Source organism: Meles meles, chromosome 4 (assembly GCF_922984935.1).
Source record: "Meles meles chromosome 4, mMelMel3.1 paternal haplotype, whole genome shotgun sequence".
In the NCBI taxonomy this organism is placed as follows: domain Eukaryota; kingdom Metazoa; phylum Chordata; class Mammalia; order Carnivora; family Mustelidae; genus Meles; species Meles meles.
The window spans coordinates 87322719-87335149 of record NC_060069.1 but is presented as its reverse complement, the minus strand read 5'-3'; the positions used below and the strand labels follow the sequence as shown (position 1 = coordinate 87335149).

General features: G+C 43.4%; 1 protein-coding gene across 1 annotated transcript in view; it reads left to right on the top strand.

Moving 5' to 3' along the window:
* Positions 1 to 605: 605 nt before the first annotated feature.
* TM4SF4 (transmembrane 4 L six family member 4) overlaps positions 606 to 12431 on the top strand; it is a 28050-nt gene continuing 16224 nt past the window's right edge. The window contains exons 1-2 of the mRNA XM_046002112.1: positions 606 to 961; positions 1865 to 1954. Coding sequence (XP_045858068.1) covers positions 788 to 961; positions 1865 to 1954 — 264 coding nt within the window. The 5' untranslated portion in view covers positions 606 to 787. The remainder of the gene's footprint in view (positions 962 to 1864; positions 1955 to 12431) is intronic.

Sequence of the window (12431 nt, the reverse complement as noted above, 5' to 3'; positions counted from 1 at the left end):
TGGAATTGAGCCCCCCATCGGGCTCTCTGCTCCACAGGGAGCCTGCTTCCTCCTCTCTCTCTGCCTGCCTCTCTGCCTACTTGTGATCTCTCTGTGTCAAATAAATAATAAGGTCTAAAAAAAAAAAAGAAGAAGAAGAAGAAGTCCCTATAGGGCTGAACTCAGTGATGCCCAACCAGACCATCAGACTGTTACTTCTATATGGAGGAAAACAGAAGCTCTTTGGGATAATTCTTTTGCATTCCAGGCTTTCAGTGGAAAAGAAAAAGACATACACTGTAGACCATTACGAACTCGCCAGACATGATTTTAGGATGTAACTCAATTATCCAGTGATTATAAAGAGGCTGGGAGAAAAATTTCTGTATCTGGGTAGGGGCATTGTCAGATTAAAGGTGCAGAAGTTCAAAATGCTATTTGTCCCAGCCCTGTGTTCGATTGCAACAATGTGTGTCTTGCCTGTGCTGGTCGATTATTAACAGAGGTTATTGGTCTCCATGGCAAAATTATTGCTCTGAACTTAATCTCATTTGGAGTGCAAAAAAAAAAAAAGAACTTCAGGTCAGGGAGAATGTATAAATGTCCATTGCCATCAATGTTCTGCCTCATTTGAGAAGCAGAAGCAACTCCAAGGACGCAGCTCACAGGCTGATTTGGTTCACGGCTCCAAAATACGGATTGAACTGGGGACAATTGCTAGGACGCTGTCGCCAATAACTTTGAAAAGACCCCGTGAAGGGGACACTGAGGTGCCTTTGATCGCAGTCCTATATTATACTTCCCCAACATGTGCACTGGAGACTGCGCCAAGTGCCTGGGGGGCACCCTCATCCCCCTTGCCTTGTTCGGCTTTTTGGCTAACATCCTGTTATTTTTTCCTGGAGGAAAAGTGACAGACAACAAAGATCACCTTTCTGACGAGGTCTGGTTTTTCGGAGGAATATTAGGAAGCGGGGTCTTGGTGAGTAAGGATGCCTTAAAATCCTGCCAAAGGTTTTTGTGGAATCCTTTTAAAATTGGGTACTTTTCGAACAAGAAGATCTTTAGTTACTAACAAGAGCCCAAACATTGCATGCTGAAAAGTCAGGGCCTTATTTTTTTCTTTCTCCATGAGGTCCTGACAGGACAGCTCCATGAAATTTACTAAGTTATGAATTCCCAAGATTGGGCTGGCAGTTCTCAGGGCTAAATTGAATTCCACCTACCAAACTGAGGGCTACATAGTTTCTATCTTCTAACAAGATAGTGCTGGGGGGAGTAGACACACACTTTCTGGGAAATTGAAGGATTGAAAACTACCAAGAGAAGCAGGTGTTGGTGGATTTCTCTTCCACTCATCCACTAATGATCTACTTACCCCTCCTTTCCAGTAGAGTTTAGAGACTCACTTTTCAGAACAATTGAGGACATTTCTTTTTCTTTATTTCTTTTAAAGATTTTATTTATTTGACAGAGAGACAGCCAGAGAGGGAACACAAGCAGGAGGGGTGGGAGAGAGAGAAGCAGGCTTTCCCCTTCCCCCGGCAGGGAGCCCAGGATCCTGGGATCATGACCTGAGCCAAAAGAAGAACTGAGCCACCCAGGCGCCCTGAGGACAAGTTTCTTACTGCTATCCTACCCCACCATGTAAATGGAAAATCAGGGCGTCAGATCTTAAAATCTGGCCTCACTGAAGCTGCAGTTAGGCCTTACAGACCCTAGACAGTCACACTTGACTACCCGGTGGAGCTCTCTGTACGTTTATGCCCTTCAGCCTCCCGGTCCCATGGCTTGGACGGATTGGACGTGAGGCCTCTGCAGCCAGGCAGGCCCAGGGTCTCCCTCCCCGGTCCGACCCCGGCTGAGATGCTTCTCTCTCTCGCAGATGATCTTCCCCGCGCTGGTGTTCTTGGGCCTGAAGAACAACGACTGCTGCGGGTGCTGTGGCAACGAGAGCTGTGGGAAGCGCTTCGCGGTAAGTTGCCAGGGGCAGCCGCCTGCTGCACCGCTCCCCGCTCCTCGAGCTGGGCATCGTGGGTGTGGGGCCAAGTGAGCGGCCCCAGGCGGTCCCCAGCTCTGGAGGGCACTGGGGCATGGAGAAATATGGACGTCTTGCTGGTGCAAAGTAACAGTAATAATAAAATTTAAACTACCATAGCCCTTATACTCACAGACTATGAGCATCCTTTTAGCTTTTGCAAAGGGGCAGGGATGTCAGCATCAGAACTGGAGTCGTGCTGTGTAAAGGACGCAGGCATGGAAAGCAGGGGTGAGGGTTGTAGCTCTCCCTCTACCACTGAGAAGCCTCGAGACCCTGGGCAAGTCATTTCCCTTCTCCCGCCCTGAGTCGTCTCATATGTAAAGGGAGTGGGGCAGCATGACAGATGATAATAGCCCCTCCCCAAAAGCCCCCTAAATTCCCCATCTACCCCACTGCCAGTTTCACTGTCTCAGTGCCCAGATTTTGCCTCAGGACTTCTGTTTCTTGTTTCATGCCTCTTTTAGGAGGTCAGCTAGAGATATTTGGCATCACTGTCCCAGCCTGGGAAGTGGGGTCAGGTCCCATTTCTGCACCTGGGCAAGTCACTGTACTGCCCTCTGCCTCCCTTTTACTGGTCTATAAAACCAGGATGTTGCACTAGATCAGAAGTTCCCAAATACGGGACAAGCTCTGCTGGCGCACAGGTGCGCTGTACCTTTCAATAACATAGAAAGTCATTCCCTTGTCAATTCTCCTTCAATCCTTTTGATTTGAGCAAGAGAAACTCAAATTTTGCTGGAAATAAGCCATCCCAAACCCCTCATAATCTCCCTTTCTAACAAAGGAAGAACACATTTCAGGCTCCTGGAACACAAGCAACATCAACTAAAAATGCAGTAATACTGTCTTATCTTTGTTAATGATTCTAGCGCACTACTCATAGAGGGGATATAAGTTAATAGAGAGGTGACTTAAAGATATTAAGAATTTGGGTCCACTGGTATGGCAAAAATGAAGAAGGATGAACTGGAATTACTGGCTGGCTAATGAGTAAGACTGGTTCTTTCTCTAACTCCCCAAGGCTCAATTGTCCATCTAGGAGATTTGTGAACTCCAATGATGAATTATACAAACTTGCCTTAACTTCTAAAGGGAAAGGTGTAGCCATCTGTTCCAAAATAGAATCATTTCTAACATTTCTTTCCCATTAGTATTTGCTCATTTGTTCAATCAAAAAATATTTGTTTGTTCAATCAAAAAATATTGTTCAAATATTCAAATGAATATTTGAATAAATATTCATTTATTCAATCAAAAAATATCGATTGAGCACATGTGAAGGGTTGAAGCTAGTGTACTGGGCATACAGTTACAGTTTTTTATGTGCAAATATCATTCAAAGAGAATGTTCATACATTTTTTTTAAAGATTTTGTTTATTTATTTGACAGAGAGAGATCACAGGTAGGCAGAGAGGCAGGCAGAGAGAGAGGAGGAAGCAGGCTCCCTGTGGAGCAGAGAACCTGATGCGGGACTCGATCCCAGGACCCTGAGATCATGACCTGAACCCAAGGCAGAGACTTAACCCACTGAGCCACCCAGGCGCCCTGTTCTTACATTTTTAACATCATCATGTGTCCCGAGTAAGCATGGATCATTTTTTAGCATTGATTATTATAACATTTAAAAGCAGAGATGTAAAAATTAATCACAATTTCTTTGATATAGTTATGTAACATGTGTTTTATATTGTTTTTTGGTTTGTTTGTTTTGGGGTTTTTTTGTTTTTTTTTTTCAAAGATTTTATTTATTTATTTGACACACAGAGATCACAAGCAGGCAGAGAGGCAGGCAGAGAGAGAGAGGGGGAAGCAGGCTCTTCTCGGAACAGAGAGCCCGATGCGGGGCTCGATCCCAGGACCCTGGGATCATGACCTGAGCTGAAGGCAGAGCCTTTAACCCACTGAGCCACCCAGGAGCCCCTTTATATATGATATTTTTATATAATTAATTATAAAGGAAAGGAAGACATCTATAACTCATTTGCCCTTTGAAATATAATCCTGTTACCCTCCTTTTGGAGAATAAGTTGAAGATGAGAATTTGAAAAAAAAAATTGGCAATTAAGGAATTGGATAAAAAGGAAAAAATGCCATTGCTTAGAAATCTAACAGCTCAGGGGCACCTGGGTGGCTCAGTTGGTTCAGCGTTTGCCTTCAGCTCAGGTCATGATTCCAGGGTCCCGGGATCGAGACTCATGTTGGGCTCCCTGCTCTGTGGGGAGCCTGTTTCTCCCTTTCCCTCTGCTTTTCCCTCACCCTTGTGCTTTCTGCTCGCTCGCTCTCTCTCTGTGCTGACTAGAAGGCTCAGAATTAAAACAAAGGGTTTTGTTTGTTTTTGTTTTTAGGTTTATACAGAACTACAAGGAAAAGGGAAATAATATTCAAAGTATTGTACATAGCTTGTTTTTTAATTAGATTAATGTGAGGTTCCAAAGAAAAGCAGAAAAGTTGTGTTTTTACAAGCTGAGTTAATCAAATCTGAAACATGTGGTCTGCCCAGTTCAAGTTGTCTGTCTGGGCTCCCTTACACCCCATGGAAGAGGTGCCCTTGGCTTGGGTTGAGGATGAGCCCTCCAAGCCATTGGTTGATCACCCACAGTGGCAGTGCCCATCAAAGGACCTGCTCTGTCAGACCGTGAAACAAGGCAGCCAGCCACAGCCACCTGGGACCAGAGACAGGCCACCCACTAGGTGGCCTGCAGAAATTCTTGGTTTTGGGTTTGGTTCCTATTCAGCTACCAACTTTTAAAAATGGAGAAATTTGGGGTGCTTGGGTGGCTCAGTCATTAAGCATCTGCCTTCAGCTCAGGTCATGATCCAGGGTCCTGGGATGGAGCCCACATCAGGCTCCCTGCTCAGTGGGAAGCCTGCTTCTCCCTCTCCCACTCTCCCTGCTTGTGTTCCCTCTCTGGCTGTGTCTGTCTCTGTCAAATAAATAAATAAAATCTTTAAAAAAAAAAAAAAGAAATTTTACGGAAGTATTTAGATATTCTACTTCTTTTTCAAAAAATTCAAAATTGACCTGGGCCTGCATTTTGACATAGCGGTGGTCTGCAGTAGACAAGGCTGAGCGCTTTGTTTCGGGTCCCTGCCCTCCCCCCTCAGGGCCACTGAGCTCATGCCTCTGGGAAGAGCTCTGTTTCCTTAACTTCCTGAGGCTCTGGAGCACTAAGCAATAATCATTTTTAAAGAAAGGAATCTGCAAACGTTTTGTCAGACCAAGGAGAAAAAGCTGCAGCATATTTTGCTCAGTCCTCTAATGCTGAAGGTTCCAAAGGCTCGTGGCATATTCCCCACCAGGTGTTTAAGGACCACGGGGCTTCTGTGGAACACTGTTTGGAAAATCCAGCTGGGTACAAAGTCCTTTGAGGCTGACACACACTAGGCCAAGGGATGTGGGACTACATCCTGTTCCTGTCTCCACAGTCTTGCTCTCGTTTGGTTCCTGGCCTCTCTCTCTCTCTCTCTCTCTCGCCTCCCTTCTTTGCTACACATCTCTCGAGAATACTTTTCAGAAGTCAGTTGCATCATTCTCTTCCCTTTCCCTGGGTTTACGTAAAACCCGGGCATAATAATCGATAAATAGTAGAAGCAGGATATGGTGATTGTAGAGATAAAGCAAGACAATGAGCTGGAAAAAATCTTGAGGTCACTGAACCAGTATTTCATGGTCAAACTAGAAGATGGAAGCTGCTCTCTTCTGACTTAGAGCAAGCCAGAAGCCCAGCCTCAGGGTCTGCACTGTTTTAAATAAATTAAGCTACACGAGGGCCCTGGGGTGGCTTAGTCGGTTAAGCATCTGCCTTCAGCTCAAGTCATGATCCCAGAGTCCTGAGATCAAGTCCTGCATCTGGCTCCCTGCTCAGTGGGAGTCTGCTTCTCCCCTTCCCTCTCCCCCTCCCCCCTGCTCATGCTAGCTCATGCTCTCTCTTTCAAATAAATAAATAAAATATTTTTTAAAAAATTAAGCTACATGAGAGCCCAGAAAGGGGACAGAAACTGTGAGATGAGGGTGACCTCCAAAATGGGCTTTGAAAACCCACACCTGGGTCTGTTTTTGGGTCTCATCCTCTTCCTCCCCTACAAGAGGTTCTCAGTGGCCTCCTGGCAGTTTATCTGTCGGGGGTCAAGGTCTCTGGGCTCCTGATCTTTAAAAACAAAAACAAAGCTGTCGGAGTCCATAGAACAGCTAATTAATTTTAGCCACTCATTCATGTTAAGTCTGTACTTTATTAAGAGCCTTTTGAAGACCTTGGCCTTGAGTCAAAGGAATCTCTGATAATAGAACTGGAGGTAAGGCAGGCAGGCATTTCAGCGTCCTTGTGGCGTATCAGGAAGATAAAGGCGCACCCCACCCACAGGCAGGGCCAGGTGGTTGACCATCCTGTTGCCAAGGAGGATCTTGTCACTTCTTAAATTAGGCTGTCACTAGAAGCACTTCTTCCGTGCCCGGCTCACCAGTGCCCCCTAGGGACACCTCCTGGGAGAGCACTTCTGAAGTAAACCCTTCCTGAGGCCAGAAGCATGGACTCGACATGATGGCCAGTTTGATGGGGATTCAAGAAGGACAGTTCCTTTGAAATAACAGATTATCTTGAATGAAGAAATAAAATATGGAATCCTATTCACTAAATTTTTTTTAGGCTTCAAAATCCTCTGCTATGAAATGGATGATACGCACATGTCCCTTCACAAGGACCGTCCGAGGGTGGGGGAAGCTGGTGCCGGCATTAGAGTAAACAAAAGGGGAGAGGAACACCAGGGGACTGGGTAGGGAGGACACATAGATCCTCCATAAATGCTTGTGGAATGAATGAAGCAAATGAATGCTCCAGAGGGATTTCAAGTGATTTCCAAACTGATACTATCTGGCCCAACTCTCTAACACCAACCCTTTGAGTTAGGCATTAAACTGCCTGTTTTGTACAGAAGGAAACTGAAGTGCAGGCAAGTTAAGTTTCTGATGGCTGCAACTCACCCCATGCCCCCAGTCATCTCCCCTTCCCAAGCCTGGCCAAGGCCAAAAATACAGAACATTAACATCCCAAAGGGGGAAAAAAATGCTTCAGGTAATACTTGTGTATCTCAGAATAATTGTTAAGGAGGAACCTTCATGCCCATCAGAGATGTTTCCCTGACATGTTGCTACTACCCAAGTCTCTGAAAACTATGTCCCCAAACCTCCCAGGTTTCTTCCCTTCCCAGGCCCCTGTGCCTCTGCCATCTGGCTCAGCCAACTCCACACGCCTCTGACCAAGAACACAGAGTGAGCTGTGGCAGAGCGAGGGTCCAATCCCCCAGCCTCTATCTCCAGAACCTGGCGAAGTGGAAGGTTTTAAAGCTGACAAATGCTGAAATCAAGGGCATTTTAATCTCCTTTTTCTGGGGAAATGTTTCCAGCAAATACATAAACCCATTTCTTTAGCAATGGGAACAGAATGTGTGTGCTGGGGATCGGCCTGTTATTTTTCTGCCCAGCGTTACTCTCTCGGTATTTGTGGAAAGTAAGAGTGTGTGAGGGTATGATAATAAAAATATTACAATGTAATAATGACATTGATTGAGGGCTTGTTAACGTTGTGGGAAATTACCCAAAACTTAGAAGTAGGCAAAAGAAGTTACTGGGTATCTTATCAGGGAAGTACTAGGCACTATCTAATAGCCTACCCCACCCGGGGGTTATCTGATCTTGTAGAGAAGGGTACTTTGCATTCCCTGTTTACTATTTATTAGGCTAGCTTACAGATTATGATCTCCCTGGGCAGGTACTTTTTTTTGAGCCTTGTTTTAAAAAAGAGGAACTGGAGGTCTTAGAAAGATGAACTTGCCATGGTCAAAGGGAGGAAGCAAGACTCAACCCAGATCAATCTGCCTGTAACCTGCACCCTTGACCACTGCACAGTAGAGCCCCCTCTTCACTGTTTATTCAACCAGGCCAGGGAAAGTGTTACCAGGAAAGCCTCACAGTCCTGACTCTAAAATCTGGCAACTCTTCTCTCTAAAGGTTACCTCTATTCCCAATTTTGTGTCTCCTTCCAGAGATTTTCCAGGCCTTTTGCCTGTTTACTTCGAATAACACCTATTTCAAGTGTCTACCCTCACATGTTCAACTTGGTCTCAACAATTTTACTTCTTTTTCCAATTAATTAGCAGATAATGTAGTATTAGTTTCAGAGGTTCAATAACTTTACTTTTAAAGATTTTATTTATTTATTTGTCAGAGAGAGAGAGCACAAGCAGCAGGAGCAGCAGACAGAGGGAGAGGCAGGCTCCCCGCTGAGCAGAGAGCCAGATGCAGGCCTTGAACCAGGGACCCTGGGATCATAAACTGAGCTGAAGGCAGGCACTTAACTGACTGAGCCACCCAGACGCCCCAACAACTTTGCTTTCAACATGAAAATTTTTTTATCATGAAAACCATGATAAAGTTATTCCAGAGTGATAATATCTGAGGAGTGAATTTGATTATTTTTTAAGACTTCTGAATGTGGAATTACTTAAAGCAAAGTGACATGTACTTTGCTTCCTGTGGTTCATCCATTCTGGGAAAGTTATGAAAAATAAGTTTGGGTTGCTTGTTTTCTTCATTTTAACGTAAGGTATTTCAAATCTAGATACAAAATCAGAACATGCCACCTGTAGCTTTCCTGAAGTTGTAACTTGATTCTGTGTTTCCTTTAGACAGTTTTGTAAAGAAATAAAACATTATTGATTCAGTTGAGAGTCACTGTGTTCCTGTCTTCTAACCATAGTAACCATAGTCATAAATTCAGTGCAGACTAGATCCATGCATTTTTTAAACTTTTACTACCAAAAATCAGTTTTAGATATTCTAGACTATGCTGTCCAGTGTGGATAGCCTGGATGTTCTCATGGGGCTATTGAGTGGTAGAATGTGGCACACCTAAATTAAGGTATATCGTAAGTCAAAAATGCACACCAGATGTCAAAGAATTAGTGCAAAAAATGTAAGCTATCTTATGAATAATTTTTATATTGATTATGTATTGATATAATTTTTTAATATGTTGAGTTAAAGAAAATATACTGACATTAATCTCAGTGGTTTTGGTTTTGGGGGTTTGTTTTTGTTTTTTCCTTTTTAAATAGGTAGTTACTGGAAAGTGTTAAATTACACATATGGCTCTCATTAAAATTCCTTCGGACAGTACTGGTCTAGAGGGCCTTGCAATGGGGACTCCTCGTAAAGGGAATATTATCCAGTTGATATTTTATGTTAACCTGGTTTTTCATTTATTCAGACTTGCCTAACATGAAGAATGTGTACGTTTGTATTTGCTTTCTGTATCTTTAAATATTTGCTGCTAAAATGTTCCAGGAGTGATATCTAAAATCCTTTACTCAGCTTACATAGCAGGAATAGCATAAGTCAGATTTCTCCTTTCACTACCAGTCAGCAGATGTTGAAATCCTGGGTCATTTTAGCTGAGGGGACCTTCTAGACCTGCTCTCCCGCCTTCTTCTGTTTTCCACAGGAAGCTGAGGCCAGAGGGGTAGGGGCCTCTGTGATGCTGAGGGCTAGAACACAGGTCTCTTCAGACTTCCAAACTGCCTTCCTGGAGATACAGTCTTTCCTAATTTTAGATACTCTTGTGTTCTTAGTCAGTAGCTTAATGATTCCTGACTAGCAATTAGAACTCAAAATCAGAATGTCAAGTAAACAAAAACTGGGTTTCTTTCTTATGTATTTTTTTATTTTTGTGAGAGAACCCATGCCATTCAAAATACCACTCACCTCACAGGTGTGTTGAGAGGATTAAATGAGATAAAGCATGTAAGATTATCACGGAAGGGAGCTAGCTATTTCTATTAGCTAAAAAGTGAGATGATTGCCTTGGATGGCTTTTGAGGTATTTTTCACAAAAATTAATTATAAGAATATTTAATCACTTAGTGGAAATCCTGACTTTTGAAGACTTTTAACCAGTTTTAAGATGTCAGAGACTTTTCATCATAGAATCCGTTGGTTTTTTTTTTTAAGATTTTATTTATTAATTTTGACAGAGAGAGATCACAAGTAGGCAGAGAGGCAGGCAGAGAGAGCGAGAGGGAAGCAGGCTCCCTTCAGTGCAGAGAGCCCGACGTGGGACTCGATCCCAGGACCCTGAGATCATGACCCGAGCCGAAGGCAGCGGCCTAAACCACTGAGCCACCCAGATTTTATTTATTTATTTGACAGAGAGAGATCACAGGTAGGCAGAGAGGCAGACAGAGAGAGAGGAAGGGAAGCAGGCTCCCTGCTGAGCAGAGAGCCTGATGCGGGGCTCAATCCCAGGACCCTGGGATCATGACCTGATCCGAAAGCAGAGGCTTTAACACACTGAGCCACCCAGATGACCCAGAATCTGTTTTTCATTGAGACAACCCAGTCTGTCACAAAGAACTGCATGTCAACAAATGTTTCCAGACCATGCGCAGCCTCACTCTGAAAGGACAAGAGGTACCATTAGAAGAAACTGCCCTGAGTATAAGTTTTCAGTTGCTATACTAGGACATTCTGGCCATTCCTAGAGTTGTATCGCCTGTGTCTAACTCAACAGGGATTTGTTTGGAGCATGGAGGTAGCTCAGAGACAGAGAACCAGCCAGAGAAACTGTCACTAAGAATTAGAGCAGTAATTCCCCAAGTGTGTTCTTACAAGAACTCACAGAAAAACGTTATAGATTCCAATGAGATTGGAAAACTCTGTAAATCACCATATTTACCCAAATAAAAGGCAAAACTGAATATAAAACTATCTTTTGCGGTGCCTGGGTGGCTCAGATAGTTAAGCGCCTGCCTTTGGCTCAGGTCCCGATCCCGGGGTCCTGGGATCAAGTCCTGCATCAGGCTCCCTGATGGGCAAAGAGCTTGCTTCTCCTCCTCCCTCTGCTACTCTCCCTGCTTGTGCTCTCTCGATTTTTCTGTCAAATAAATAAAATCTGAAAGAAAGAAACAAACAACTATCTCTTATTCTCCCATAAAGAAGTTTCAAAAAAAAGCTCTTTGACTGAAATGAATATACAAACTTTGAATGCCATCCACATATTTTAATCACATTTTATAAAATTTTAATACATTGATTTTGAAGTAAGACGTTTCCCCCACTCATTTATTTATTTTTTTTTAAAGATTTTATTTATTTATTTGGCAGAGAGAGATCACAAGTAGGCAGAGAGGCAGGCAGAGAGAGAGAGAGAGGGAAGCAGGCTCCCTGCCGAGCAGAGAGCCCGATGCGGGACTCGATCCCAGGACCCTGAGATCATGACCTGAGCCGAAGGCAGCGGCTTAACCCACTGAGCCACCCAGGCGCCCCCACTCATTTATTTTTAAATGTATTCATGCTTTTTTGACATCTATGTCTCTGCTACTGCTACAGATTCCTTTTGAGCCATCAAAAGTTTCCCACAGAACATCTTCTCTTCTCTGCCATGAAGTTTGGATACAACATATGGCGCTGTCAGTGGAAATTTCACTCAGTCACAAATCTCAGTTCACAAAAGACAAAGGAAGTATTTGAACACTACTCTTGCAGTTACGTGTAATATGTGTAATGATCCCCACAACTGTAAACACTAGGTGTGCTCATTCAGAATGCCCTTTAAAAGTATCGTTAATTATAACATTCAGAAGTAGAAATGATGAGGTCAAGTTTCCTAGAATAAGTAATACATCTGTGTTCAGAAAGCTTTCTTTAAACCATTCTGTCAGCTAACGTTAGCTGGGTTGTTCCTGACTAATGCCTTCCTCCTGCAGTTCTCAGTTGTTCCAAATAAAGTGTTGGGGGAAGTGCCCTCTTGCCCGATAGATAAAATAAGGACTCAGCTCTAAGGCAATTCCCTCACTTTTTAGGGGTGCTCTGCGAGCTAATAAGTTTGTGTATATTCCAGAATACATAGTGTATCCTGTTCTTGGAGTCTCATAGATTTTAGCATGTCACAAAGATTTTTAGGAGTAAAACAGGAGTGAAACCCATTTAACTTGATAGACCCAGCAATTTTCAAAATCATTCAACTAGACATCCTTTGGAGAAGATATTGCCTGTCCTAACATGATAAACTGACCAACATTTTCATTTACTTCTGATCTAGATTATATTCACAAATGTTCCTAATGGTGAGAATGGACTAGACACAAAAATTAAGGGGAAAAATTTAAATAATGAGTAAGATGAAACCATCGCCTTTGAAAACATCCAACAAGTAGTTCCCAGTGCCTTTGAAAAGGTAGGAAGGAGAAAAACCATTTAGATGGTGGTAAGGATAAAGCAATGTCCCATCTTCAGATAATTCGTCCATGAGCGCGAGGAGCTTATGCCGTGGTTCATGGGAAGACAGACATAAAACGGTATATAGGAATGCGTTGTGGGAGTTGTGCTGTGGTAAAAGTTTATATAGTCCAGAGTACTGG